At 37.4% G+C, this 27,830-nt stretch overlaps 1 protein-coding gene across 1 annotated transcript in view; it reads right to left on the reverse strand.

Moving 5' to 3' along the window:
- Positions 1–27,830, reverse strand: part of SHANK2 (SH3 and multiple ankyrin repeat domains 2) — a 325,234-nt gene that overhangs the window by 129,990 nt on the left and 167,414 nt on the right. Inside the window, exons 14-15 of the mRNA XM_009286552.1 lie at positions 13,968–14,050; positions 12,212–12,336 (exon numbers count right to left, since the gene is read on the reverse strand). Of these exons, the coding sequence (XP_009284827.1) occupies positions 12,212–12,336; positions 13,968–14,050 (208 nt within the window). The remainder of the gene's footprint in view (positions 1–12,211; positions 12,337–13,967; positions 14,051–27,830) is intronic.

Consider the following 27,830-nt stretch of genomic DNA (forward strand, 5'->3'; position numbering starts at 1 on the left):
TGAAAAAATCATGAACACTGGAAGTACAAAAATGCAAGAATTAGAAGTTTAAAAGCTGGTAGCACTGGAAATGACCAGAAAGTGATTCATGGCCACAAAACATGCCTGTTTAAAAAGCCAGAACTTTCCAAAAGTGTGAAAAAATAGTCCCACCTAGTGTATTGGAGAAGTGTGTAAGATCCAAACTGTATTCATTATTTTGGAAAGAATATTCTGGCTGTATTCTTTTCCCTTGAGCTATAGGCCAGACATTTTACACAAAGCTGCTCCTGCACATTAACTCAATCTATGTACCTTAAAGAGTAATCTAAGCAGTACTGCAATGGAGCAAACTGACCGTGAGATGCATCTGCTCTGTATTTTAGTGAAAAAATAATAAAAAAAAAGTCAACCCCCAAACCCTACCCTGTATTAGCAAATGTTTAAACAACCTTACTCTCAGTTACCCTGGGTAGTTCAACTGCAGTTACACACCTTTCCTAAGTAAGACTATATTAAGTTAGGAAGCGACTGCCAAGGATAAAAGTTTACTACCTCTCTTCTCCAATCACAATTTTCCAAAGCAGAGCCATGTGTGAATACGCATCATGCTGGTTGAATGATAGCACAAATTTCCTTCGCCTGCTTATACATCAGCTGTTTAAACTCAGGCTGGCTTCTACAACAGTTTAAACTCAAGCACATAACATTTTACTGTGCGCAAGTGAGCAAAAACCACCCTCCGATTCTGTTCTGCTGACTGAGCCACAGAAGTTGTAGCACTGCAAGCCGGTTCACCTTAATTCTAGTATCTTCCTTCATCTAGTTTTAGATACTTCTCTCCTGTAAATAAACAGAATTTTCTAAAACATGGATTGGCACTATCATGCCAATTTGAAAGTCAATACTTAGAATGGGATCACGCATCTACCAAAAACTGTCGTCATGTCACTGATCTGGTGTTTGTTATGAGTAACTGTGTTGAAAAGTCTCTGGGTGGATAATTGCCTAGCAGCATCATTTTTGCATATAAGATCATCACTAAAAAAAATAAAAAATTAAACAACTTTTACACCTCACTACATCCAAAGCTCTTTAGAAAAAAAATACTGAAAAATTTAAATTGGATTAATGACATTCATTTGTACAATAAAAGCAGCAAAACAGATTATATAAAACTACTTAAAATATCAAATATTTTTTAAAAAACAGAGGGGCAAGCTGATGTTTAAATAGTAATCTAGCAATTAGCTATGGGTTAGTACGCAAATGATGGAGGAATTTCACGTATTAAAAATTCCTCTGTAATGTTAGAAAGCCAACAATATCCCAGTTTGCAAAAGGTATTATTGAGGAGTTTTACAGCAGTGTAACATATTGTACCAGTTCACATTCTTTATGTTCCAAACCCTTCCTGTTTCCTACTGCTAAACACAAGAATATCAACTATACAACCCCTTCAGAGATGGAAAAATCTATCTAAACAGCCTTGCTATTCCAGTGACAGTCAACATTAACATTAATACATCCTAATCTTTATGAAATGAATCTAGTTTTCATTTCAATCTCCCTTGAAGAAGGGAAGAAAAAAAAAAGGTCAGTGCCTAAATCACAAGATTTAATGTAGCTAGATTAGGTGCATTTGAATAGTTCATAGAGGATCCAGCTACCACACATAGCCATCAGAGTATTTACCCATCATGGGAAAGTTTTGAATCCCATGTTTCCTCTTCCAGTAAACCAGCTGAAACATGAACACTTGGATAAGGCAATTACAATTAACACAGAAAGCTGGAACTCTGCCTCACAGAACTCTAAAATGCTGCAAATTATCCCGACTACTTTGTAAGGATATCATGTTGCAGGTCTTAAAATGGCAGCAGTAGCCCATTTTGCATTATTGGCTATCAGGCGAGACACGGGCAGTTTACTTAACTTCAGAGCTGCCAAAGAGGAGCATCTTGTCTCAATACTGAGGTTCTAACACCTTTACAGGTGGAACAAGACTTATCTAGAGAAAACTACCTCCATCAATATGCTACGTAAGCACAACAGAACACAGCAACACACCTTCGGGAGACCCAACGGGACAAGTTCAAGCACCCAGAGCTGGGCCCACACCATAAGAAAGAAGCAAAAGGACTGAAGAACTGAACGGCGTTTCTGAAGAGGTTTGCATGGGATAGGGAGAAGAAATGGAAAAAAAGTTGCAGAAAAATGAGACTTGGGGATGAATAATCCTAGTCTTTGATTCTTGGACAACAGGCGCCCACATCATTTCCAACTCTGAAGGACAACCAATTTATTAGGTGTACACTTGATTTCTATTAAAATATCTCAAACAGATTCTAAAAATGCCCAGGGAATTACGGGAACCAAATACCTACTCACAGGCAAAACACATCTTAAATTCAATTCCCAATTTGTACGTTTTTGTAAAAGCCAGCTCCATAATAGGCACAGTCAATAAAGCATATTTAGATATAAAAAACTAACAAGAAACTTTAAGAAAATGCTTACAATAAATGTTTTGCTGGTCATTTAAAAACAGTTCTCTCTCTAATTTAGCAGTTAAAGTGAGTCATAATAACCCTCAGTGTAAATAAATATACCAAATGCACTGTTAACAACTTACAAGTCTGTCAACAATGACTACTGCCTCACACAAATCTAAAATTCTAAAAGAAAGAATTGCAATAAAAATACTAGAGAGATTTATATTGTGAATTAAAAAAGGATTCTTTGATTTTGCAGCTTCTATTTCTTTAAAAGCAAATACAACATATTTAACGCAGGACTTTGGTATCTGCCTCGTAGACCTGCTTTTGGGAGTACAAAGCATGAGCTTCACACATTTCTTCACCTATTTTAGCATGTAGGCTGGCATCAAATATATGCAAGGTTACAACATTTTGTTATATGACATCAGTGCAAGTCCAAGCCGAGTCTTTATAAAAAGTCTTTTCTGCCATCTTTAATGCCAATTCTTTAGCAAATATTAAATCATGGGTATTTCATGGTGAAGTTTATCTCTGCAATGACTTACTCTGCCCAGGATTGTCATGATTCTCTCTTAACTCTCTTTATTCCAGCGAGCATCTAAACAACCATGATATTTGTCCAGGATCATCCCTTTTTGTTCCAGGTTGTAAATAAACTCTTCCACGACCTCTTTTTTTATGTACATACGTGCTTTTAAATTTTCTCTTCATCAGCAAATAAAGATACATTTAGCTATCTACTTTTATCCTATCACCCTAGCTACCCATTCTTGAAAAACTCCATTAAACCTTTGATGTATTCACTAGGACAATTTTCAGTGCTCTGATCAGCAAAGCTTTCAGAGACCTTCAAGTCCAACCACATCCAGCACCCTGTAACAGAAAAGTTGCCACTTGCCGTGAAGACCATCCAGGAGTCCCTAGTTTGAAAACTGACAGGCAAAACTCTCACCACGGAGAAATAATGGTTTTGTAACAAGTGAAAACCACAAGATCAGAACTAGAAATCCAGCTCCCCAAAGTACTGCCAGAATATAAGAAGCAAAAATGAAGTAGTAGAGATAAAGGATTATTATTTTCTATTGTTATACACAAGAGTCTCTGAAAAGATTCATATCAGTGTTAGAATAGGATATAAAATGTTATTTTTAATCTGATTGATTTAAAGTATATTTCCATTTCCTTATTAGATAAATTTGCTGAGTCCCACAGTCACAAGCCGTAGGAAGTGCTTTGAATGTAGCAGAACACAAGAAGGCAGGGATTCCTTGGAAAGCCATCTTCTGTCATTACCTTCTCTCCCATTGGTCTCCTGCACAGCTGTACAATAACTTCAGAGGAGCACAGCAGCTCTCCGAGAGGGATGACCACCCGTTTGCTGTGATCAAGCTTAGCATACCTCCAAGCCTGAACGTTGCCTTCTATTAAAATCCGCAAGCTTTTCACTAGATCATTTGTCAAACTATGTTGCCTTGCGTGTCCTGGTTTTGATCACTTCTATTTTCTATTATAAAAGATAGACCCCTATACTGTTCGTACATAACCCAATGTTGTGTAAGGACCCGAATTAGACTGAGAGGTAGGTTAGAAATTTTTTATTTTTTTTCCTTATATCTACAGCCATAGCAGGATGAGAAAAGGAATAGGGAAAGAAGCCTTCTCCTGCTTTTTTAAGTAATTAATGGATTAAATCTGAATCCACGGCCACTCTTTCTATAGAGGACACATACTAGAAATCAATTATTATTTCTTTTGCATTCAAAGGAATGCCGAGCTTCTGCTAGATCAGATCAAAAGTTCAGAATTTCCCTAAATCAAGAGTGTCTCTGCAGTTACTAGCACCCACAGAAAAGCAGTGGGGAGCCTGTTCTGTATACCAACATGAAGTGATTTATCTAACCCCTCGGAAACATCTAAAAGTTTAGGAACCCCATTCCACAGCATAGGTTAAAAGATTATGATTTTCAGGAAAACTTGCCAAGCAAACTAAGTGAATAGAATACATGTCAAGTTCTAGACTTTTCATTTGCTTTTTCAGATTCGGAGATAACAGCAAAGATGTATTGGCATAGTTTGAGACTGCGAATGAAGCTATTTCTTCAGAAAACTAGAAATTTTGGGTGGGGAGGAGGAATGGGTGGGAAGAGAGGGTAAAGTTACTGCTCATGAAGCATGTGATTATCAGATGTCAAGCAACTTCCTTTTAACCTCTGGACAGACTTGTGGCTCATGAGACACAACTAGCAGGTGAACGTAGCTTTTCAGCATCACACAAATTGATTGCCACTCTCAGAGTAAGAAAAAGAAAACTGGCAAGAAATAAATAAAAAACCACGTACACACACATGTAACTCCACGTTATAGTATTTCTCCTGCTTGTAGGATGCTTACGTCTCCCAAAAAAAGGAACAAGGGGAAAAAAAAAAGAAAAAGAAAAATTCCAGGTATTAGATTAGTTCTACTGCAGCACTCAGCAATAGGAATTTGTCAGTTATTTCTCCACCATTTAAAAGAACTCATCTGTTTTCCTTCACCTGTAATTTTGCAGGTTTGTAGCAACATCCCACAATTAAAAGAAATTGTATTTTCTCCCCTAAAATACCAGGCACAAGTACTGTTTTTCATATAGCTCCATTCCAGCAACCAGGTTTCCATAGTATCAAGAGACTAAAAAAAGCCAAGAGGCTTCAGAGAAATTAATTTTAATATAATGTCTTCTGGAAATCTCCAAACTATACCTGAAAGACGGCATTTTTTTATATGGTGTTATTTGTCTTAATACCTAACCGCAACACCTAAGAGCTAGAAATGGAAGAGTTGCATTATTCGAACAGAGGATAGACAGACGCCTGCAAGAGTGAAGACTATCCATAGCTGTGCTTTATGTGAAACACTGGATGGCCAAAATGGCTGGATGCCACTGGATGGCTTCTCGGTGGCCAAGAACTGGCTGTTTATAATAAGCAGCATATCTTTAAACAAATTTGCTATTTTTAGAGGATTTTGTAGTAGGAAGTCAGGGAAATATTGGTTTTCACATTCACAAGAAGTCAAAAAGCTCCCTACGGATAGCTCCACACTCCACACGCAGTCCCATGAGCTTCGGCAGAATCCCTCAGAATAGAAATGTTAGCAAACTTCTCTTAAAATACTGTGGCATCTAGGTCAAAATGCCTTAAAACTGATAATGGAGAACTGAATGGACACAGAGCTAGTTTTGACTGTTGCTGCCATTATCACCAAAATTCCTTCCAAATCCTCCTCTCAAAGAAGCATAAAGATCAGTTCTCAGTATCAAATTGGTACTTGTTACATTTCTGGGAAATCAGATAAATAGCACCGTTTTCTCTTGCGCACTGGGATTACAAGCCTCATGTAGAATCAAGGCTAAAGGGAAACACTTCCCAGTTTTGCTCACAGCCTCGTTTTATATGTCTGACAACAGCAAAGTGATTTCATTTTTGTCTGCTTCTCAGTCTTATTTTAAAGCATATTATTTGCTTAGGCGTGAATAACTGAGCTCTTGTAAGAACCAAATTCTTTTTTGTCTGCCCGTTTCCACCTATGCCGAAAAGGTAACAATCTTTAGAATGTATTTTTAGAATTAAACAAGATCGGTCCATCTTTTTTATGATCACACTGAGCACATTTGGAATTCCATCACTTCCTACAGGTTAGAAGCTGCATTTAAACAGATAAGGAGAACAATTCAAAATAGTTGTCATTTTTCTACAGTGCTTTTGTGCAGATCCAAAGCACTTTGAAGGAACAGTAATTTCATTCAGCTGCCATCACCCACTAAAAACAGAAATTAAGAAAAAAAACCCCAAACCCTCACTCACTGAGTTTAAGTGGAAAGAAACAAAATACTTTTCCATCAAGTGAAAAATTAATCCGCTTGGTCAGAGACTGCACGGATACACCAGACTGTTCAACGCTTGTACCAGAGCTGCTCTTTTTCCAAGACCCCATTGTCCCACTTCTCCAATACATCTGTAGTTACGCTTAAGCGGAAGAATTTCAAAATCAAAACAGGAAGAAAGTTTCCCTCGGACTCTGACAACTTTCATTTTAAGAAGTGTCAGGGGTACGCTTGCGTTTAATAGACTTCATATTCAGATGTCACCAAGAGGATTATGACTAACTGGTAAAGAGAAATTACCTTTTTCCTCTAACGGTTGGTTGAATCAAACTATGTATCAATTAAATATACAGATTTAAAAATGCCGGTGCCCAGTCTAGACGTGCAAGATCTGCTGTACCTCAGAGTTGCAGGTTAGTGAGAGCCCTGCTACCCTTACAATAACCATGTACATACACACACAAACTTGCAGTATGTATTACATATATATATGTGTGTGTGTGTGTGTGTGTGCTGAAACGTTGCAGTACTGTTGCAGTTTTGGTAAATCTCTCCTCATTAAAAAGATGCAAGAATATTGTTTGTACAGTTGAACCAAAACCCGAACTATGTGCTGTCTAGGAACAGAACAGCTCAGAGGGTGCCATAATGAGCCTGGCCGTCCTCCCGCTTAACATGCAAAGGGGGGGGCTCACTGCGTGGACAGGAGGAGCAGCCAAATTGGCAAGAAAAAACCCCTAATGGAAGGCAGTGAACTAGGGTGGACCTCGCTCTTTTGGTCCACCAAAAGGCCCTAAGCGTGAGGGGTAAAGACAGCATACAAAAATGTAAGAAGATTGTTGTTTTTAATTTCTTCCTCCCACACACAGTATTAGGGAGGCTCTTACTAAGTACTGCATCGAGCTGGCAACCACACTTTTGGGAGGATGCAAACAAACTTTCAGAAAACAACTGCAAAAAATTGCAATGTGATAATCCATATTATTACAAAGACACTAAGAAAGCCTCAGTTTGTTTCCAAGAGAGACGGTCCCCACGTAGCTGCCTAATCTAAATAAATTTAGATTTGTATCTGGTGGCAGAAACTAGCGAGGTTCACACTAGGAATAAGAGAAAATTCAGCCACAGGGCAATTAATGAAGATTACCTAAGGATGGGAAGGTTTCTCTATTGCTGAAAGGATTTAAATCATTAACAGATGGCTTTGTAAAACCACTAATTCATCCAGCCATTGAATACAAATGTAAGACATAACATTGCTACGCCCGCCAAAAATATTCATAATGCCTATAGTCTAAGTTACAACAATAAAGTTAAAAGCTTGCTTTCCAGATCAGTTTTGAGGTTTGCATAAAGTGTTTACTGGAATAAAACAAAAATCTAACCTATTGCTAAATAAGAATCTAAAGCTACTCATGTGTGTATGTGTGTATTTTTTTTTTTTAAAAATCCAGATATTTTAAACATCTCCCTAAATGCTTATTGCTACTTCCTACATACAGTCAGAGGACAGATATCTTTATCTAATACAATGATAAAATAATGCTGTCTGTAACAAAACGATGTCTATTTTCCACCTATCACTAACTAAAGAAAAGTTTGTACTAGTAAATTCTATAAGCCCTTGAGGATAAAGACATACAGGCACTTACGCTACAGACCATTCTGCATGCTTTAGTACAGGTACCACCTGAACTGTTCTGCAGCAAAATGATGAGATTTCTTCTATTACTATCTCTGGGTTTGATCCTCAAATCAAACCTTGAATTTTGCCTTTTTTTTTTTCTTTTTCTTTTTGTTTTAATGATAAAGCACTGGTTTTATCTAGTTTACATTTTAACTGGAATGTAAATACACAGCCATCCTATTCTGCAGACAATAACATTTCAATTTATCTGGAAAAATAGGTGATTTTATGGCACAATAATGCAAACTGCAATGCCATTTAGAGAACAAATGCATTATTCTGGTAAAGCATTGCAGAATTAGTTTCACTTTCTAAGTATTGACATTATAACATTATCGTTTGATATGAGATATGCTCTGTGGCAGATGAAAAATCCCCACACATCACATCATGCAACACCTGCAAAACAGCCGCACGCTCATGGGTACAACAATAACAGAGAGTTAACAATCCACTGGGTTTTAATTTAGTAAGATAGTCTATATCCTACTATACTAAAAAAAACCCAAAAAACTGTTCTGAGTTAAAAAACCTCTTCGACTTTAATGGATCTCTTTATTTAAAGATGGTTATACTTGTATACATCATCAAATCAAATCTCAAAAGAAAACACAACCCCAACTTAAAGAATTCTTTAAGTCAAGTTGTAAGGCAGCACCCTCTGAAGGGTAGTATTCAATGGTTCCTCTATTTATGCTTAGTTTGACTACTGCACTAAACAAAGGTAAGGAAGGGTTAGGCACGTAAAGATTACCCATAAATAAGAGATTTAGAGTCAGAGCTAATACATTTCTTTCTGGCAAATATTTCAAGTAACAAATCAGATCAAACGCTTTGATTTTTTTCTGATCAAGCACTTACAAACTTGACCAGGTGTACTATAGAAATCCAGGCGCTCTGATGAATTAACAACGCCTTACAATGGCTTTAGAATTGGTGTATACATTAATGATGGTTGTAGTTTTTTAAATCCCCTTCTAATGGAAACCAAAATTTTTAGGTTGGATAGCACTTGCACTAATATGTTGCTTTACTTTTATCTGTCTTTTTAATTGAGCAGATACCAAGATTCAAGAAAACATCAATCAAAAATGTGAAAAATAGCAAATAGGGCGAGCTATACAATCTCTCTCAGTTATAACAACCCAGTCATAAACATGCTCCGTTTCTGATTGTTTATCGAGGCTAAGAAAAAAAATCACATGAATCGGCAACTGTGGAATTGCTTATGAAAATCCACATATAATGACAGCTGTCTCTAGCTAACTGTTTCAGCTCTAAAACGACTCATGTGCTTTTCCAATACATTTTATTTGTGCTCTGTCCAGAAAAGCCACTACACACATTACAAATTTTATCACAAAAATATGACTGGATTTGAATCAAGGAGAGAAAACATGTATTGTCAGAAATTTCAAGGAAGAGTCTGTGAGCACTATTTCCACAGGCAAGTTTAACATTAAGTCTCACGTGAAAATTAATTGTACAGGTTGGACAAATCAGTATCACGTGGCTTTTCAGAAAAACTGCAAACTTGATAAAAACTCAGCCAAATGAAACTGTGCCAACCCTGTTCCAGCTCGTATCTATTCTGTTTACCTGCTGAAGCAAGACAACACCTTTTCTTCCTTTTCTGTATAGATCTTTTATTTGTTCTGCTCAACACGCGTCACCTTCAACGTTGAACTACGTTAGTATGCTCAGTAGCTGATATTGAAGTTTTAGCCCCTTCAGAAGATCCAGAGCCCATAATTACACATGAAGAAATGTGTAATTCTCTACACCTACCCTCATGATCTCTCCTGCTTCCAAGTAAAGGATCTATCAACCTGTCAAACCTGTCTTTCCATAGTGAGGGGTAAGGGAAAAGGTTCCCCTTATCTCCGTGACCCCAAGCCACCGAACATCCTCGAGCAAGAGTGAAACATCTGCTCTCCCTTGCGTTTTGCCCTCTGCCAAACTGGACTCTCACTTCCCTAAAGCCTGACGCTTGCCGCAAGTGTTATAAATGGGACTAATTAGGATCCTAGTTGCCCATTAACTCTTTTATTATTCATGTGACATTTATGATAAATGCATTATATTACTTACAAATGGTTGAGGTGGCACTTACACACAGCAGCATAAACTTTAGAGTCACGGGAGAAATCATTTAACAGTAAGACAGACTAACTACACCAGTTATCATAACCACTCACGGCAACGTACAGTACATTTAACTCTTCTCGGTTCAACACAAGAAATAAAGTAGCTTGGCATTCCTAGAAGTGCAGGTGGACCAGTCATTTATATTTCAACAGCAGAATTTTTTGCATCAGTGTAAATCTCTTCAAAGATGGCTTTCTATAGCTAGAGAGTATTGTGCACTGCACACGTAGTTCATAAAACAGAAAAAAAACCCTGCCTTTCTCCAACATAAAAGTCTTCAACAACCGCAAAGTTCTGATTTCGCAGGATTACCATATCCTCTTAATTAAGTTGCAAAATTCAGAACAGAATAACCCCGATGAACATGAATTACACAGAAATTGATTTGATTTGCATCTAACAACTGCTTCTTTCAGAATTAATTACAAATATGCTGGACTGTGTAGAATATGGATTAATGTCCTGATTCAGCAATGCATGTGCATGTTTAACTGCTCATCTAAGCTAAGGCTAGGAGTAAATTGCCTGGACAATTAATTATAATTCTTCTTTCATTTGCCAGAAAACGAGTAAAGCTTTGTGCGGAATCAGTTACCCAGACTTCTTGCATCCCTTCAGAGATCTTAAAAAAAATCCATACGCGTAGTTATCATTCTGTAATCCTCTCCATTAAATTACACATTATTCACCATCAAATCTATCTGTGAAATAAGCCAGTAGAGACTATTCATACTTCCTGTAGATTAAAAGCCTAACAAGAAATCAACTTCTAAAAATAAACCATTGTTTAAAAGAAAAAAAAAAACCCACCTAGCACCAATAATCACAGTTTTGAAAGCGTCCTTGCACAGAGTACATATCAGTACAATTTGTAAGCTATTAATAGTTTGCTAAATGCTTTTTCTTAAGCAAACAAACAGGAAGAAAAATGTACTTCGAAGGCACAGACGAAAATGCACATCTATTTACTTTAGAAGTCTGCAAAGCCTGTTCTTTCATTGTTACAATGAGAAGAAGCGGTGCAACTATTTAAATTCAGGCACCATGGGAGTTCAATGCACACGACAAATAAAAGCTGCGTATTATATCCTCTCCCGAATGTAAAGGCCAGCTCTGCAGAAATAAATGTTGCAGCACCAGTAAATACTTGAACAAAACACATATGTGCCTGAAGAAGAAAAAATAAAATGAAATCAATAGTTCTTGCAGACAAGACTTGGTCGACCCATCCCGAAAGACCTATTTTTGAATACCTAGTTTCACAGAATCACAGCATTGCTTTGTCGGTCAGGAAAACATTGTGGGGGGAAGAGGAAGAAAATCCCAAATTGTGATTTTGTTGCAAACTGCCCAGTAACACTAAAAAGGAGTACCAACTCTTTCAACAAAACCTAAAATACCAACCAAAAATCCTCCAAAATATAAAATGTGAAGACATTTTTGGTATGAATGAAGAGAGTATTTAAATATACCCTTTTTATAAAGTAACTTATATTGCAATAACATCCATTGCTTATTTTTTGTATGAATGTATTTACAGTGCACTGTTGGAAAGAATTAATTTCAAGCCAAAGTAATTTGCTTTATTCTCCATGGTTGCTAAACAGCACTAGACCATTGGTATTTCTGATTGCAGAAATAGTTGCATAAAAAGTGATTAATTTTGGTGACTTTCTCAAAATATTTAGAAGACCACAGAATTGATAGCCTACAATAAATATTGAAGTTAGTCTAAATTTCAATTCAATAATGCGAAGAAGAATAAAAACGCCCAAATTTCTCTGATAGGGTATTCCCAAACAACAAAAAGAACAAACAGAAAATTCCCAGCCAACCTGAACATTGTTCTTCCTAACTGCTTTCCTAAATGCTGCATGAGATTTTAAAATGGATAAAGTGAAGTACATTATTGGTGTTAATCCACTGGACTTGCTGTTCAGAAGCACCACACACTTCTTCCAAAGTAAATTCTACAAAGGGAACATCACTATCTCCCCGACAGAGCACTGAGAATCAAATTTCAGGATCTCCTACCTCGATCAAAAAGTCTCCAGTTCTCAGGCCAGCTTGCCATGCTACTCCCCCTTCATCCACAGATTCCAAGTACTGCAAAGCAGGAAAGGCTGGAGTTGGGGTGAATTCTTCAATTGGTGTGTCAGCTTTAAAAAGAAATACCACATTAAAAAAAGAAAGTTATGGAGTGCTTGCAAATACCACTTGACTAAAGACCTATTATTGGCCATTCCAACTGATGGTTAAAAAAATGGTGGGTGCTAAAAGTGAGAGGACTCTGCCTCAGAGGATATCAAGATGCTGGGAACGGAGTGCAATCTCTCTGCAATTGCAATCCACAGGTCTTCAATTCAGAGAGAAAAATACATGCTTCTTTACCGACACAAACCAAATCAAGCTGTATGAGGCAATAGCTGGATTCTGAGTATTCCAGGATGTTCAGTATTAGTTCAAGTAACCCTTTTGTATGCCTGGCAAAATGCTTGTAACTCTGGAAACATCCAACTAAAAATGAATTATGTACTGTAGCCAGAAGAGAGCATCCAGCCGAACTGGGGGGATGGGGGGGGTGGGAAAGGATGAAAAAGATCAAACTGAATTTTTCTTCTAGATTTAGATGTGTATTACAAAGAAGATAACAGAAGAAATCACTTTTTTGGGAAAGGAGGCACAGCAGGCCTTGTAAGAGCCCCCTCTCTCTCTCTGTGTCACGTACACATACAAGCAGAAAAGTCCTCGGGTCTTTCACCTGAGGTGCCCTCACTGTTACAGAGAAAATCTGGGGACAATTCTTGGGCTTACACAGAGGGAGTAACCTCTGCTCGATGCACACACAACTCATGCCAATGGGTTAGCTAAAAGGCAGCGCTAGTGGCTTTCCTAGTAGAACTCCGAAAATTTTTATTTAGCTAAAATTAGAAAAGCTTTTACAACACTGAAAATCTATGGTGGCACTGGTTTGGGGGTGGAGGAACAGGGAGAGCAAAAATGATGTCCCAAGAATGAAGATATGGAATAATTTTCATGCTCAAGCAAGGCAAGGGAGAACCCATGTAAAATGAGGGGGAGCAAGAGATGGGACATACCATCATATATATATATATTTTTTTTTAAATACAAAAGGAACAAACTGGACCGAAAGTTAAAAAGCAAAGCATTAAAAAGAATGCTTTTTTTAACTCTTAAGAATGCCATTATTAAAGATTTTAGTCTACAGAAAAGTAACATGCAGTTTAACATATGAACAGCTTTTAAAATGAGCACACTACAGGCCATGCAACATACGTGCAGCTTCTGAAGATATAAAAAAAGATCATATTTTCATACTAAAACTGCACCAATGTCACCTTGCAGAAGATCCACACCTATTTTAAACAAAACATCACTCTCTTGTCTATTTCTATTCATAGACCTATTTAAATAGACTGACATTTGAAATAAAGAAGCAGGTTTTATAAGGGAAGCAGGTTTCCCATAGTTAGGTAAACTGCACAACAAAACAGATTAATGACAAAATATTACATATACCAACACGATAAAAATACAGACAAAACTTTCTCCCCCCAAAACGATTATACAGTGCTTCTCCTATGTAAAAATGCAAAATGCTTCAGACAGAAGCCACTAAAATCCGTCTGAGTAGTAGAGCATACAGAGAATCCTGTTGTCTAGCAACCAAGTGCACCAAGAATAATTCCTGCTTATATTCAGAGATGTATAAATTTCTTCATGCCAGTGCACATCACACACACACACACACACACACAGAAGCACATACCTTTTGCCCCTCTGAGCACAAATCCAAATCCTTCATTGTCTTTTTTCTGCAGGACCACTGCCTTTTCTTCTATTATGCAGTCACTGTAGAGAGAATTCCGAGGATAGCGACCATTATTACATCCCTTCATCACCACTGTAGTAGCTGCTCCTCCAGTGTGCAGGTTCATCATCATCACAGCCCGTTAATCAAATAATATTGCAGTAACCAAGCATGGGAAAATATAGAACAAATAGTAGCGAGGGGAAGACAAAGACTAAGCTTAATGATAAAAGAGAACATGACAAAGCAACTTAAAGGGAATAAAAAAGGCAGAGAGGAAAAAGAAAGAAGAAGAAATCATGCATGGTGGTTTGTGTTCTATATGAATGACTGAATGAACATGTGATCATGTAATCTGTGGGCTAGCTAGGACTCTAAAAGGAAAAAAAGTAAGTGAACTGAACGACAGTATCATTAATAAACTCCTCAATCGTGGATGTACCAGATGCATCTTCTAGTGAAGCCAAAATGAAACCAACCAGAAGAAAAATGAGGCAGCATTTTAAATTTAAAGATAATAAATTATGATTTTATATTAGCTAACTAAAAGGCACAAATATATTCTGAAAGCTATGCCTTGCATCAAAAGCCCTTTTTCAATCCTATTGAATGTTGCATGCTGCAAGAATCCCACATGATCATCTGACAGCCTACAATGCTAACAACGTGCAGCTGCCTTGGCGTCATCAAGCACAAATTTCCACAGCATCAAGAATCTGCATAATTGAAATAGTAACAAGGCATGCACAATCAGGAAAACACATTTCTAAGGAATATTTCCCATCTTCTGATAAACAATTAATATTATAAAACAAGGAGCTGGTGTAAAGGACTATTTATGTAAGCAGTATGTCCTTAAAGAGAAAGTAGCCTTAGGAATCTTACTGTCATTGGTTAAGAAAAAAGTAGACGGTAGATGAAGAAAATACGTAAAATCCACATTAAAACGGGACCTTTCATATACAGGGAATGAGCTGTAAAAGCCTTAAGTTATTTAGTGTCTTTCATTAAACATCAGGTTGCTAAAAATAAGCTCAAAGTAAAAAAAGAACAAAAAAAATATTTTGAACGCTCCTTTAAGTATAAAACCATTACACAGCACACGTTGCAAGACATTCTTCTGAATAAAGACAGTGTCAGGGGTTAAGTATTCATGAATCGTAAGCACTGCAAAACAAGCTGCTAGGTTGGCTTTAAAATACCTACAAAACTACTGAAGATACAAAGAAGTATGAGCAAGTTCTCTTTTCTTTTCTTAATTTTTTACTAGCCAACTATTGTTACCACTGGTCTTGTACAGAATCTAATCACTAAAGCATTCAATACAATAAGGGACCGGATCTGCTTCAGTGCCATTAATAATCCAGAAGGGGAGGAGGAAACTAATTAAACAAAAATTGGTGTGACCTTTTTATTTAAAGCTCTGAACAAAGACGAGGATGATGATATCAGGACACCGACGGACAGCCTCCAAACTCCAGATCTTTCGTGTATCATGGACTATCCTTTTGGTGACTTTCCAACTCCAACTGAGGGATGCAACTTCATGTTACGGCTGAAGTGATGATGTAATTATGTCTTCCAAACTACAAAGTATTTAACCACCACCGAATGGAATAACACATGACTGAAAACTACCACAGTGGTGACTTTCTGAGCAACAGATGATCTCCGTAAGTATCAACAGCTTTTGAATACTGTCTCTCAACTTACTATTATTTACTGTGTAATTCAGACATTACCTTCTCTTACAATTAACAGCCCTGCTATGGAAAGGATATAATAAGAAAACATCTATTTCTCGAGAAAGCCAAACACACTCCTGTTCAGGGATATTGGGGTGGAATATGCAACCCTCGGAGCCCACACTGTAGCGCTGAAGCCCTCCATCAATGTACTAATGTTACAGAAACTGACTGAACCTACAAGCGTACTGGCTTATTGTCTTCATTTTATGGGTGGGGCTCCATACTTATCCCCTGAAGAGTCAACAGTACAGCTGTCTCCAGCATTTTTATTAATACACGGTCAAATTAATAAACCCCATTTCCTTAAACTTTCCTTGTAAACAATCAATAGCTTAATAGAACTTAGGAGGCTACTTTTGAGACCCTAATCATAGAAAGTGTTTGGTTCAAAGAAAACCCTTGACAAAAACCCCTCTCCCCTACCCAAATCCCACTCTCATCTCAATTCATTAACAGAAAGAATTCAGAAGCCTATTAGCTAGGTACCTCACCAAACCTTGCTCTGATTCTTTCATTTTTGTTGATAAAACCAAACAAATTCATAATATCATTCCTTAAAAAGCTGAAGGCTGAAGTTCCAAAAGCCGTGCTCGGAAAACTCGGGATCAATTCACCTGATCAACGTTAGGCATCTACACCTAAAAAAAACCATCTAGGGTCCCTTCACAGTCAGCTAATGAAATGAACAGGCATTTTCAAGTTATGTTCACTTCACCCTAATGCAGAGGTCTATGACCGTTCAGATTAAAAGTATGAAAACCACCTAAGATTAATAGTATGAAAACCACCTATGATTTTCTTTTCACGTACAGCACATTTATTGCATAAACTACACAGTTTTAGACTTCAATTCAGACATTGAAAATGGGAATACTAAATTGCCAAAATTTTACGAAGTTTTGTGTTTTACATGCAAGGGGGAGAGGAAAGGGAAGGGAAGCAGAAGTGCAACATGAATTTTTGGTTACAAAATGCACAAAGTGATCTCTATTACTTGACAAATACAGCTTACTAATATACTGTTTCAGTGATGTACTACATAAGGAAAACTTCATCACAGCCTGTAAAGCAAAAATGTAGGTTTGAAAAAATCAGATGTGTAGCCATTTCTTCTCATTTACGTGCTAGGAGAAGGGGACCTGCAATAATCTTATGGCATGAGCAGTTTAAAGTTGTTTAAAGCAATCACAGAAGGCAAATTGATTCTCTGCACACACCCCAGTGCTGCAGAGCTAAGAACTAGCAGCAGGAAAAGGATGGAAAACAATCACGCACACAAAATGAACCAGACTTGCAACCTCCACACCCCTTCCCCCAGCAAACTCACTTTGCATCCCCGAGGGAAGGGGGCAAAAGGGGGGAAAAGAAGTTTAACTGCTGACTGTTTGCAATACTGCTTTTTGTTTGCTTTGCCACGACAGGGTTCTCTTATCTCAATGTCAGACCGGACCTCTTCGCTGAAGACGTGCTGAAGGTCTGTTCACAGTCTACCTGGTCCTGGCAGGCAACGCGGTGCCAAATGTAAAAGTAGGTCAAAATTTCTCACAATGAGCCTTCTTGGCAGCGTTACTTTGATCCTGAAGGTGGTGTAAATACTTAGCAACAGAATGCCTATAGGGTACAGCTACCAGTGACAAATAAAGGCGACATTACGTTGCAAGCCTGTTCAGAAGTCTGAGCTCAAGCAAGAGGAAGAGACATTTCTTCATAGATGCTTTGAGTACAGTTCACAGCTCTACATGAGGCTGAACAGTCCCTGCTATCTGTGATACACCAAATTTCAATGGGTAAAATCCTTAAAGTCCATTTCTGTCCCATCTCAAACTGAAATTAAACAGCGTCCATTTCAGAGATGAGTTTTCAGAATATTACTAGTTCCATATTATGGTAATAAAATGAGTAATTTTAAAATCAATAGCTCATTACTTAAATAGGGCACACACTACTTTGTCTTTGGGCTGTGTAAGTCCAAGATTCATTGCATGCAAAGGTAAATGCAAAATATATACTATCAAGCGCAGAATATTTCTGCATGAAGTAGAATCTTAAATATAAAAACATCAGGCCAAAGAAAAAAAGTCAGTCTAAAATCACTTTTGCTTTATCCAAACACTAAATATTAGAAAACATACTTGTTCATTGGTTCGTGTAGCGCCTCTAACACTTTAAGGGTCAGGAATTTTGCAGAGCTGTTAAAATTTCCATCATTTTATAGACTTACCAATGGAGAAAGGGAAATAAAGAGATTTACCCATGGTCAGACACCTGAGATTTGAACTCAGCACTGTTATGTTCAACATAACAACCATCATGTGTGTGGACTTTTCAAGACAGCAAGAATTTCTACTTTGCTAACAGCCCATTAAGACAATACTTGAGGAAGGAAGTAGAATTGTGAAGTCCTTCGTGAAGACCTTTATGAAGAAAAATAAAGGTTGAAGGACAGGTTCCTGATGGAGGCAAACCCATGAAACCTAGCTTCCATTTCACAACTAGAATAACTATACCCTATCTTAAAGCATGACTTACTCCAAAAGTTAAAATACTAAATTACAGAGATGGAAACTATCAGGACCATAGAATAAGTTTAGGCAAGTTTGTATCTCATGTACCATTGCTGATTTCAATCTGAAAAACAGCACGTAGAGTACACCCCACTGGAAATGATCATCATTATCTGAAAACAAAAATGGCTATTTGGTATATTGACAATGTCTCCCTAAGGCAGAGTAAAACTGACTTTAAATAGGAACTATTTTCATTATTCTCTCCAATCGTGCATCCCCTAGAAACATAATCTAGGTCTAACCTTTTCAGCTTTAACAAACTGGACTACAGCCTCCCAAGGCAGAAAAGTTATCTAACAGATCACACATGAGATTCAAAGAACCAGAGTTACAACCAAATGAGTAGCCTTCTCAAGCCCACAAACCCTTCAGTCAGATGGCTTGCTCTATCCTTGAGTGAGAAGTTATTCTCTCCAAGTTCTTTCAGTTGGCCAAGCAAATCCAAATCTGTTCATGAGACCTTTTTTATGTCCTCTCCTCAGTACTCTTGCAATTTCAATCTTTTTGAAAGATCTACTGAATTCACAGCTAGCTACATAGAAGGATCAAATCACAGCCCAACAATAAAGGAAATGCCTTTTTTATACTTTGCCAGACACAATAAAACAGTATCTAAACCATTCCATAAATGTATGTACAAAGTCTGAAAGCAGTCGCATTAATTCCTTTCAGGCTAAGAGAGTCAATTTTTGGTGGTTACGTTCAAGCCCATAGAAGGGCATTCTGGAGATCTATTCAAGAGGAGGTCTTTACTGCACGTTCCAACAGTCAATCCCTGATAAAAGCACATAAAGAATGTTCTCTCCAAATATTTCCCTTTTTTGGGAAGTTACCCGTCCTGATACCATATAAAATGGGAATGACGTCTACAGCAAATCTTATTGTAAAATACAACAGACTTCCAGTGGAAAAGCTTTTGATGCCATTGCTGGAAGGGGTCAACCTTACTATTTATAGTCATCTACTGTAATGACTCCAGGAAAATTGGCTAATCCTAGTAATTAAAGCCTTCAAGATTAATGAAGCCTCTGTATGTGATTGCTCAAGTTTCCCAGGCATTGATCATCCAGCTGTAGGTCTTACAGAAGAGCTTTCACAGCCCTTTGGTAACAAGCGGAACAGCAATCACTTGTTCAAGTTGTATTAGCTACACCAGTGAGCGTGGTTCTTTGCACAGCGAATAGGAAAATACACAGACAGGTCCCTATCTAACTCACTTACAACCCAAGCAGAAACAGCAAGATGTAGTCAACCGTATACTCAAACTCATAGTAACTTCTCTGTAACACATTGCCGTCACATGCGGAGATTCTCTCACATGATGACGTCTTTCACTGCATTGCAATGCAATTTGTCTTAAGAATGGGCTTGTTTGGTAAATATATGATATAGCTTTGAACAATAACAATTATGCTAACAAATAATTCACAACCCAGTGCTACTGCCTTTGATAGAATCTTTTTGTAGTTTCTTATGATAACTTCTTAAATAACCAGTAACAATTTCCAGCTATTTTGGTGAAACATGTTTTACCATTTTTCAGCAGGTGTGTTTGTTTTCTACATTTTGCTTTTTTCAACTACTTTTTCCCACCTTCTAGCAATGCTTTCTGTAAGTACATCATACTCTTACAGGAGATATTCAGTAAAAATACAGTTACATATTTTGTCAAAAACACATGCACAGCGCTTACTCTGTACAACTGATCAATCCTGCCAGTATAATTTCAGTCATATAAGATGAGTCTAAATTATTTTCCTTTAGAATGTATGTTTATCTGGAAGTTTATAGCAAGATGTGTTTGGGAGGAGGGGAGTAAGAAAATATTTTCAAATAGATTGTTGATAAGTACCTCAACATTATACTCAAGGAACACACAACCTGTCATTAGAACAGAAATACTGGAGAACAGTTAACTTTAAGTTGATAAACTCCTTATTAGGTAGCTGAAGATAGAAGTCCAAGGAGTATAATGATGGTACAATAATTAAAATATGACAGAGAAGGGATGAACAGAATCACATAGGAGAACAAAAACCGCAGGGTCATCCTTTCTGCTCTTCAATATCCAAGGCCAAGAGATTCTCACAATCGAGTATCTAGGTAAAAACATTGTTTCCTTTCTTTGCAGTGTTTGACTTTCCCCTTTCTTCTCCTTACCCCAAAAAACATCAAAATCGTTTGTAGGAACTCACAGATGTAATTGTTTCTTGTTTCTTCAGATAGGGTATTGGGGCACAGGCCTACATTTTCTTCCACGGAGCTACTGTACATAAAGTGGAGTTAGACTGAAGTTGAGCTGTTTCCCAAAACAATTATTTCATTACCATGATCCAGAATTCTCACACCAGTACAACATTTACTGTTAAAACTGAATTAGATGAATTAGAGGTCCTATTTGGAGGTAACGAAGCTGTCCATCCACAAAAGCTAATACAATTCTGAAAACACCCTTTAGTGTTTTCAAAACAGTTACACTGGAGAATAAGCATTATTTCATCAGGCATTCACAATGACAGCGACTCCAAGTCATTTTGCTATTCCACCAAAAAACAATTACAAAATCAGGGCTGCATATGGACATGCAGCGTGGAGTAAAATGCTTAGTACTACCTATGGATTCCAGCTTCACAGGTGCTCTCAAGGAAATTGCGGCATATGACAGTATCTTTACTAGCGCTTCCAACAGTTGGTTATGTATCAGAGCCTTACTGGCACAGCTGGCACTCAAGCAAAAAAACCAGCAGGAAAAAAAGACCCACACCACCACCCTTGCACTAGTGTTCTCTCTGGCTTTATTTGTGGCAAATAACTTCAAAGTGCAGTAGAAAGGACATATCCTCAGCCAAATTTACATTTCCTCCATGGCTGAATGGCTAACTCGGCATAGTCAGGTCTTCCTCAGCTGGCTACGCTCAGGCCAAGTAAAGGAATGGGAAAAGAAGAGAGGATGCTTCAGCAATGCTCCTATATACTTCCTATATCCATATACTTGTCTTTCAGATCTCCTCTATCAGTGCTGTTTCTAGAGTTCAGTAAACATCGCATAGAGATCTACGACCATGAGGAAAGCAAGGCTGCATATTTTCCATTGAAACTCATTTGTTGATGAAAGAAGTATATGCCAAACTGTTATGTGCCATAAAAGACATTTAGATATTCCCTAATTCCTATATCGCACAGGTCTGTATTGCATTGTGAGGAAGTTACAGACTACAGTAAAACCTGACAGGGCATGTAACTTCTTCCACTTAAAAAGGTGTTTCGTTCACACTTTTGAACAAGTAATCAAGCCGTCTCTATTGGATTTTGAATACTTGATACCCTTGATAAAAAATGAACAGTTCTTCACTAAATTACCAAAAAAATTAAAATATCAGTCATGAAGTGATTTGATAAGAATTGGGAAATCAGAAAGATTGTGCTACTTTTTCCAGCCTTGTGATTCACAGAGTTGCCCAAACGATCAGCCATGATTATAAAGAAGCAACCTATGTTAAAGAAAGTAACAGTGCTATATACTTCAATGAATTTATGCTATAAACATTACGAAGAGATACAGGTTTTAAAAGAGAAACATTAAATTTTATGACACAAGTGCAAAGAAGTTACACAATTTCTTTATGTAGAACCAAGGAGAAACTTCCTCTCGCTATCTCTGGGTATCAGTCCACATTCTTTTAATTGCACTTTAATTTCTTTTAATTTTAATCACACTTAATATCATACTCTTTGGTGTGTAGGAGAAGGGAGTAGGTAATCTAAAGTAATACCCAAGTCAATTGATTTGGCCAGTACTACTTTTGGTTTTTTCCCTGTTTTCACCTGAAGTTGCTGAAACTGTAACCACTGAAGTAACATATTGATATAACAAAACAGGAAGTCAAACAACTGCCTGGAAATATAAATCATCCCATAAAAGCCTGATTTTATATTATACAGAAATCTCAGAATAGGATATGAAGCAAAAAAAAAGTCAGTGGTAAGGTCATGATCCTATATATGTACACACACACACCCCCCATATATGGGATACATATGTGTACGTGTGTATGGATACATGGATATCCATATATGAATACATAGATACACTATATATATACACACACACACAACACAATGAGTATATATAGTCTTTTTAAAGAGAAATGTTATTATTCTCTTGCATCTGCACTGGTAGGGAGAAAACAAAAAAGCATGGTGGGGTGAGGAGAGTGGTAAAGTGAGATTAAAAAAAATAAAAGCTTCATTCCTCTATCTTAATTAATTTCATTTGTATTTTAAAAATAAATAGTCAATTCAAGTACCACACATGATAAAGTAAAAACTAAACGTGAAACATTCAGGCAGGTGTCCTTCTAGTATAGAACATGAGGGTTTTATAAGGCAGAGTCCTTCAAACTATTTCATACAGATGTTCCATCAATCACATTAGTATTTTGGGCTACAGCACACTCCACTTATACCTGATACTTAGTAGCAATTTTCAGTCATAATTGTCAAACATTTGAGCAATCTAAGCCTGCACTATGAAAATATTAATATTCATTGCTCATACTATGAGCCTTGAGCAAACAGACTGTACAAACACATACATATGTTTAGGTAACTAGAATATTTATCCACCTTACTTTTTAGGTTTGTATTTTTCTACCCCAAACCAGCTGCAGTTCCAGCCCCTGCTATTGCCACCAAACCACACAGAAATAGGAATTTTCTCCCTAAGCATCTTAACATTTAAAGTATTTACACAAAAGGAATAATAATAATAATGGCTATTAATAACAACATTGCTTTTCTATATAGGTGTTTTTAATCAATAATTCTCCAGATGTTTTTTGCTAAAGGTGGTCAGTATTATCACAGACAACCCTAGCAACAAGGAAAAGAACACGTTCAAGGTTAGCAAATAGGACAAATAACAAAGGTAGAACCAGGGAAGTAAACCCAGATCTAAGATAATGGTATGAGTCAACAAAAACATAACCATATATAATAATAAAGATTTTCTGCAGCTGATGCAGCATCGGAACTAGTTCATAAAGCTTGCTAATCAATCTCCGTGCTTATCTCAGAGTTGGCATACATCAGACAGGACTTTGAATTTTTTCCTTCCCTTTTTAGGGAGCGCCACTGGAACATATGCACAACCATGCTGGGTTGAACATGTGTCAGCTCTTGGAGCCCGACACCCTGTCTCTGCCAAAGGCCAAAAGCAGAGAGGGGTGTAAGAGATGGACAAGCACATTTGGTGCTTCCCCAGGGCACTCCACCAGCCCCCAAGCTGCACTACTTGCTCCTTGTCTTGCAGCACTCCACCAGCCCCCAACCAAGCTGCACTACTTGCTCCTTGTCTTGCTGAAAAACATGGTACACTGTATTCCCTTCTTCTTGTACAGTTTTGTCATCATGCTTTGGCACGTGCACATTCCATGGTAATACAGGGGATTATACACGCCTTCCTCAGGATCTCTTGATTTGTGTTTCTATAATACACTTTAGTTCCACTGTTAGTTAAAAAAAAAAAAAAAAAAAGGTGTTTTAATAACACTTTTAAAATGTGTTACAAGCCCTTTAAGGTAGCAGTTTGACATTGCAGGTCTTTACAACAATTATTAAACTCACTATACATTTCAGTATCGTAACTTGATTTGCTCACTCAGCCATTCTGAGAGTCTAAACATACTAAAGGCTAAACATAAATAAATTATGAAATAGAGGAAAGGGACTGGTGATAACCATGAGTAACACTTTTAAAATGTGTCACAAGCCCTTTAAGGTAGCAGTTTGACATTGCAGGTCTTTACAACAATTATTAAACTCACTATACATTTCAGTATCGTAACTTGATTTGCTCACTCAGCCATTCTGAGAGTCTAAACATACTAAAGGCTAAACATAAATAAATTATGAAATAGAGGAAAGGGACTGGTGATAACCATGAGTCTCAAACTAGTTTTAAGGGAATCCCTCAGGGTTTCCATCACACCCTGTTTGCTATGATGAGCAGGAGGAATTACCGTCCTCCTGTCCTGCATTCCTTGGAAACTGAATACAGCTCTAACCACAAGAAGTCTGAGTAACCCTGACTGCCCATTTCAGCTTTGCAGATGTAAGTATTTCACTTAAAAATCTACATTGTACAGAAGCGTACAGTGCTTTAATCATCAGTGTTAAAATTCCTGTATAATTTTATGACACTTCAGTATAAGGCGTGTTACCGGTAAGTTTCAAGTTCTGTCTCAAAACAAATAAGGTATTAACAAAGGCATAGAGGAAAGTTTTTCTGAAAGCGTTTTCCCACTTTTTTCTTCTCCAAGAGTTTTAAAAACACAGTATAGAGTGAGAAACTTCGATTTTCTAGGATTTTACTGAAAAGAAATTAAGAGGTGGCTTCAACTGGAGTTTAATTTGCACATTAAAAATTTGCACTTTAAAAATCCTGACTAATTACCATATTGTTTCACAATCTCATTAACGTCAAAAAAGAGGCGGCATCTCTACCTTTTTTCTGAAATATATTCTCCCCTCTCTCCATTTCTCTAATTACACTAAGCCCGTGAGTTATTTTAAGCCTACTCCAAATTTTGTTTACTTATCTGCAAAACACCTTGAGAAACGTCCATCTTAACAGCTTTCCTGTCTAACAGTATCATAATTTTCAGTAATTTTGTCAAAGCATGGACAGTTCAGCCCACAATTTTGGTAGCAGTGAAAAATTACTGACTTTACAGATATCAGCTGATGAAGAAAGAGAACTCTGCTTTACTTAAATTGGCAGTTACTTTCCTTAATTAAGTGAATGTTGAACTGGAATCTCTCCTTATTGCCCCCTTTCCTTTGACGTTCAGCTATAGCTCGCTGGTTGCATTGACACGTAATTTCTGGAAATATGAAACTTTTATTTTGTAAGTACTGGAGACAGGGTAAAAAATTTTGGTTTATCATTTCAACTCAACTGAGTGACTAACTTAAGATGCATAGAGCTTAATTTTAAGTGTATTTCAGAATTTACGATATTTGAAGTGTTTACAGTGGAGGTATAAACCACCTCTGCTACAGCTACAATGATTCTACAAATCTGCCAGTGCTACACTGTCAGTCTTCGGAAATGCTAGTTTAAAGGGTCACACAATCTACTCAGTATCAGCCCTAGTTTTCAATTGTAGCGTTAAGCTCTTAATTCTGAGACCCGTTACCTGTGCCCAACATGCTTTTTTAAATTTTAAATTAGAGAAATTAGAAGACACATGGGTAACAGTCTTTTTTCTAAATATGCAGTTACCGCTATTTCCTAGTGCACGTATTTAACTTAACATTCACTATGCTTCTGTTCAGAATTTTGCCATGAAATCAGTTTTAGTGAAATGCTTATCCATTAAAGCAAATCTTTTGTTGATATATTTTAGTCTAAATTAAGCCTTCGTTAGACATTATTTCTCCAGAATATGGGATGAAATTTTATGTCAGAGAGAGCAGGCACCCCCAGCAATATCACCAGCTATTCAATTGGTATATCTGCCAATCATTCAAACCTAGCATCCCCACCTGCATGCCACAACCTCTAGGACGGAGCTAGCATCTGTCTCTTGGCTCAGCGAAAGAATAATAGTTGCAAAAGACTTGGATAAAGAATCGGTCTATCCCCAGGCTCTTGGCATTCATCAGCAATACAAGGTATGGGTTTAAGTCGAAGCAGTCTAACACACATGGGACTCAAGCCCAGAACTTCTTTATTCCAGGTGAACACCCTGACACCAGCTATTGCTTGCTCTTTAGCAGGTCCCTCTTTGTACGGTTTGACCCCATGCAATTGATAAAGAAATACAACTCCAGCACATCTATTTGTCCCAAGACAAAACAAGACATCCTCCTCCCATCAACCTTATGTTTTGCACAGTGGAAGTGACCGGCTTTACTCAGAGCATGAAAGTCAACCCCTTTCTGACTTCTCGATAGTTTCTTCTTTTAAGAGGAAAAAAAGACATATGTTGCCTGCCAGTCACCCTTAGAATTTGCATTGTAGATCAAATTCTGCAAATGCAATAAATATTTGTGAAAATCTGGCTGGAAAGAGGAAAAAAAAAAAAAAATTGTTTAAATCATCGCTCCCACTGGAGGAAAGCCCACAGTGCGAGCTCAACAGTTATTTGTTCCTTTTGGCCTGCCAAAACTTAAAAATGCATCACTTACAATCAGAGGCACCATATGTCGGCTTTTGCTCATCTAGTGATTAGGTGAGAGGAAGGCGGCCAAAGGTGCAGTGGGGCAGGGAATGAAAGGTCACATAGAGGAAGCTAAGTCATCGCAGCGGGGGCTAGGAGACAGGAATGTAAAACGCTAATTGTTAGAAACTTAATCATTCTTCTTTCCCCTGAAAAACAAACATTTTAATCTCCTGTGTCCCTCTGGTCTACCCTTGCATCTAATTATGTGGCTCCCGTTTCTAACTAACCGGGTATCACACCCTCACGATCTTTTCTTGCTGTCCTCACCTTCTGTCATTTCCACTCCTTTTTCCTTTTTTTTTTGTTTGTTTTCTCTATTCTAATTTAGAAAACTTTATTCCTCCTCATGCACAGGACACAGGCTGCTGCTTTCCGTTCTGATATTTAAACCCATCCTGTCCTCCAGCACCCGGTCGGAGGAGTTACAGAGAAAATACTGTTGAGCTTGAGAGTATCAGTTGCAGTACAGGAATGGCACATCCACCAAATCACGGCCCTTGCAGTCAGGACCTTCTGTACCCATAGTTACACAGTTAGGTTTTCACTGGCACTAGAGGTGGGCCCTTAAAGTTTTTCAGAAAGAGCATTTTAATTTTAAATTTGGGAAGAGCTATATAGGGTTTTTTTTCAACTTTGGTCTCGGAAACTGTTGGTCTTTCTTTGCTAACGCTTTACCGCTAAAACTTTAGGCAAACATCTAGCCCAGAAAATGTCTGACAAATTTTAATCATTAGTTACAAAACCATTAGTTGCTAAAAGCAGGATCTTACCGAAGTGCTTTAAACAAACTTCACTATTAAGGCAGCAAACAACTTAAAAATGCATTTACAAGTTCATGGAAACTCTTCCCACTCACCATATAGTTTTGTATCTTCCTGTAATTGTATTAGACTTTAATATTGCATTTTTATGCTATTATACTACAGATTTCAACGAAGAGATACTACAGTTCAGGTACATATACACACGCGCCCTTTTTACCTCCTGTTTTAGCAATTACTTTAAGTATTTTCTGTAGTCACCAGCATAACAAGCTCAGTCCTGGCAGCACACAACAGCAGGGAAGGTGAAATGTGAAGTTGTTTATTAGCAAGTAAGATCATTTTCATTAGAAATTAAATAACTGTAAACGAAAACTTCACATTTTACATCTCCACCTGTTCCACAAAATCTACAATGCCTTAATTATTGCTTAAACATATATATAATTTTCCAAATTGTATTGAATTATATTCTTCAAGTTAATGAGGCAGAAGATATTAAAAATGAGCTACCCTT

This window comes from Aptenodytes forsteri, unplaced genomic scaffold (genome assembly GCF_000699145.1).
Source record: "Aptenodytes forsteri isolate BGI_AS27 unplaced genomic scaffold, ASM69914v1 Scaffold252, whole genome shotgun sequence".
NCBI lineage: Eukaryota > Metazoa > Chordata > Aves > Sphenisciformes > Spheniscidae > Aptenodytes > Aptenodytes forsteri.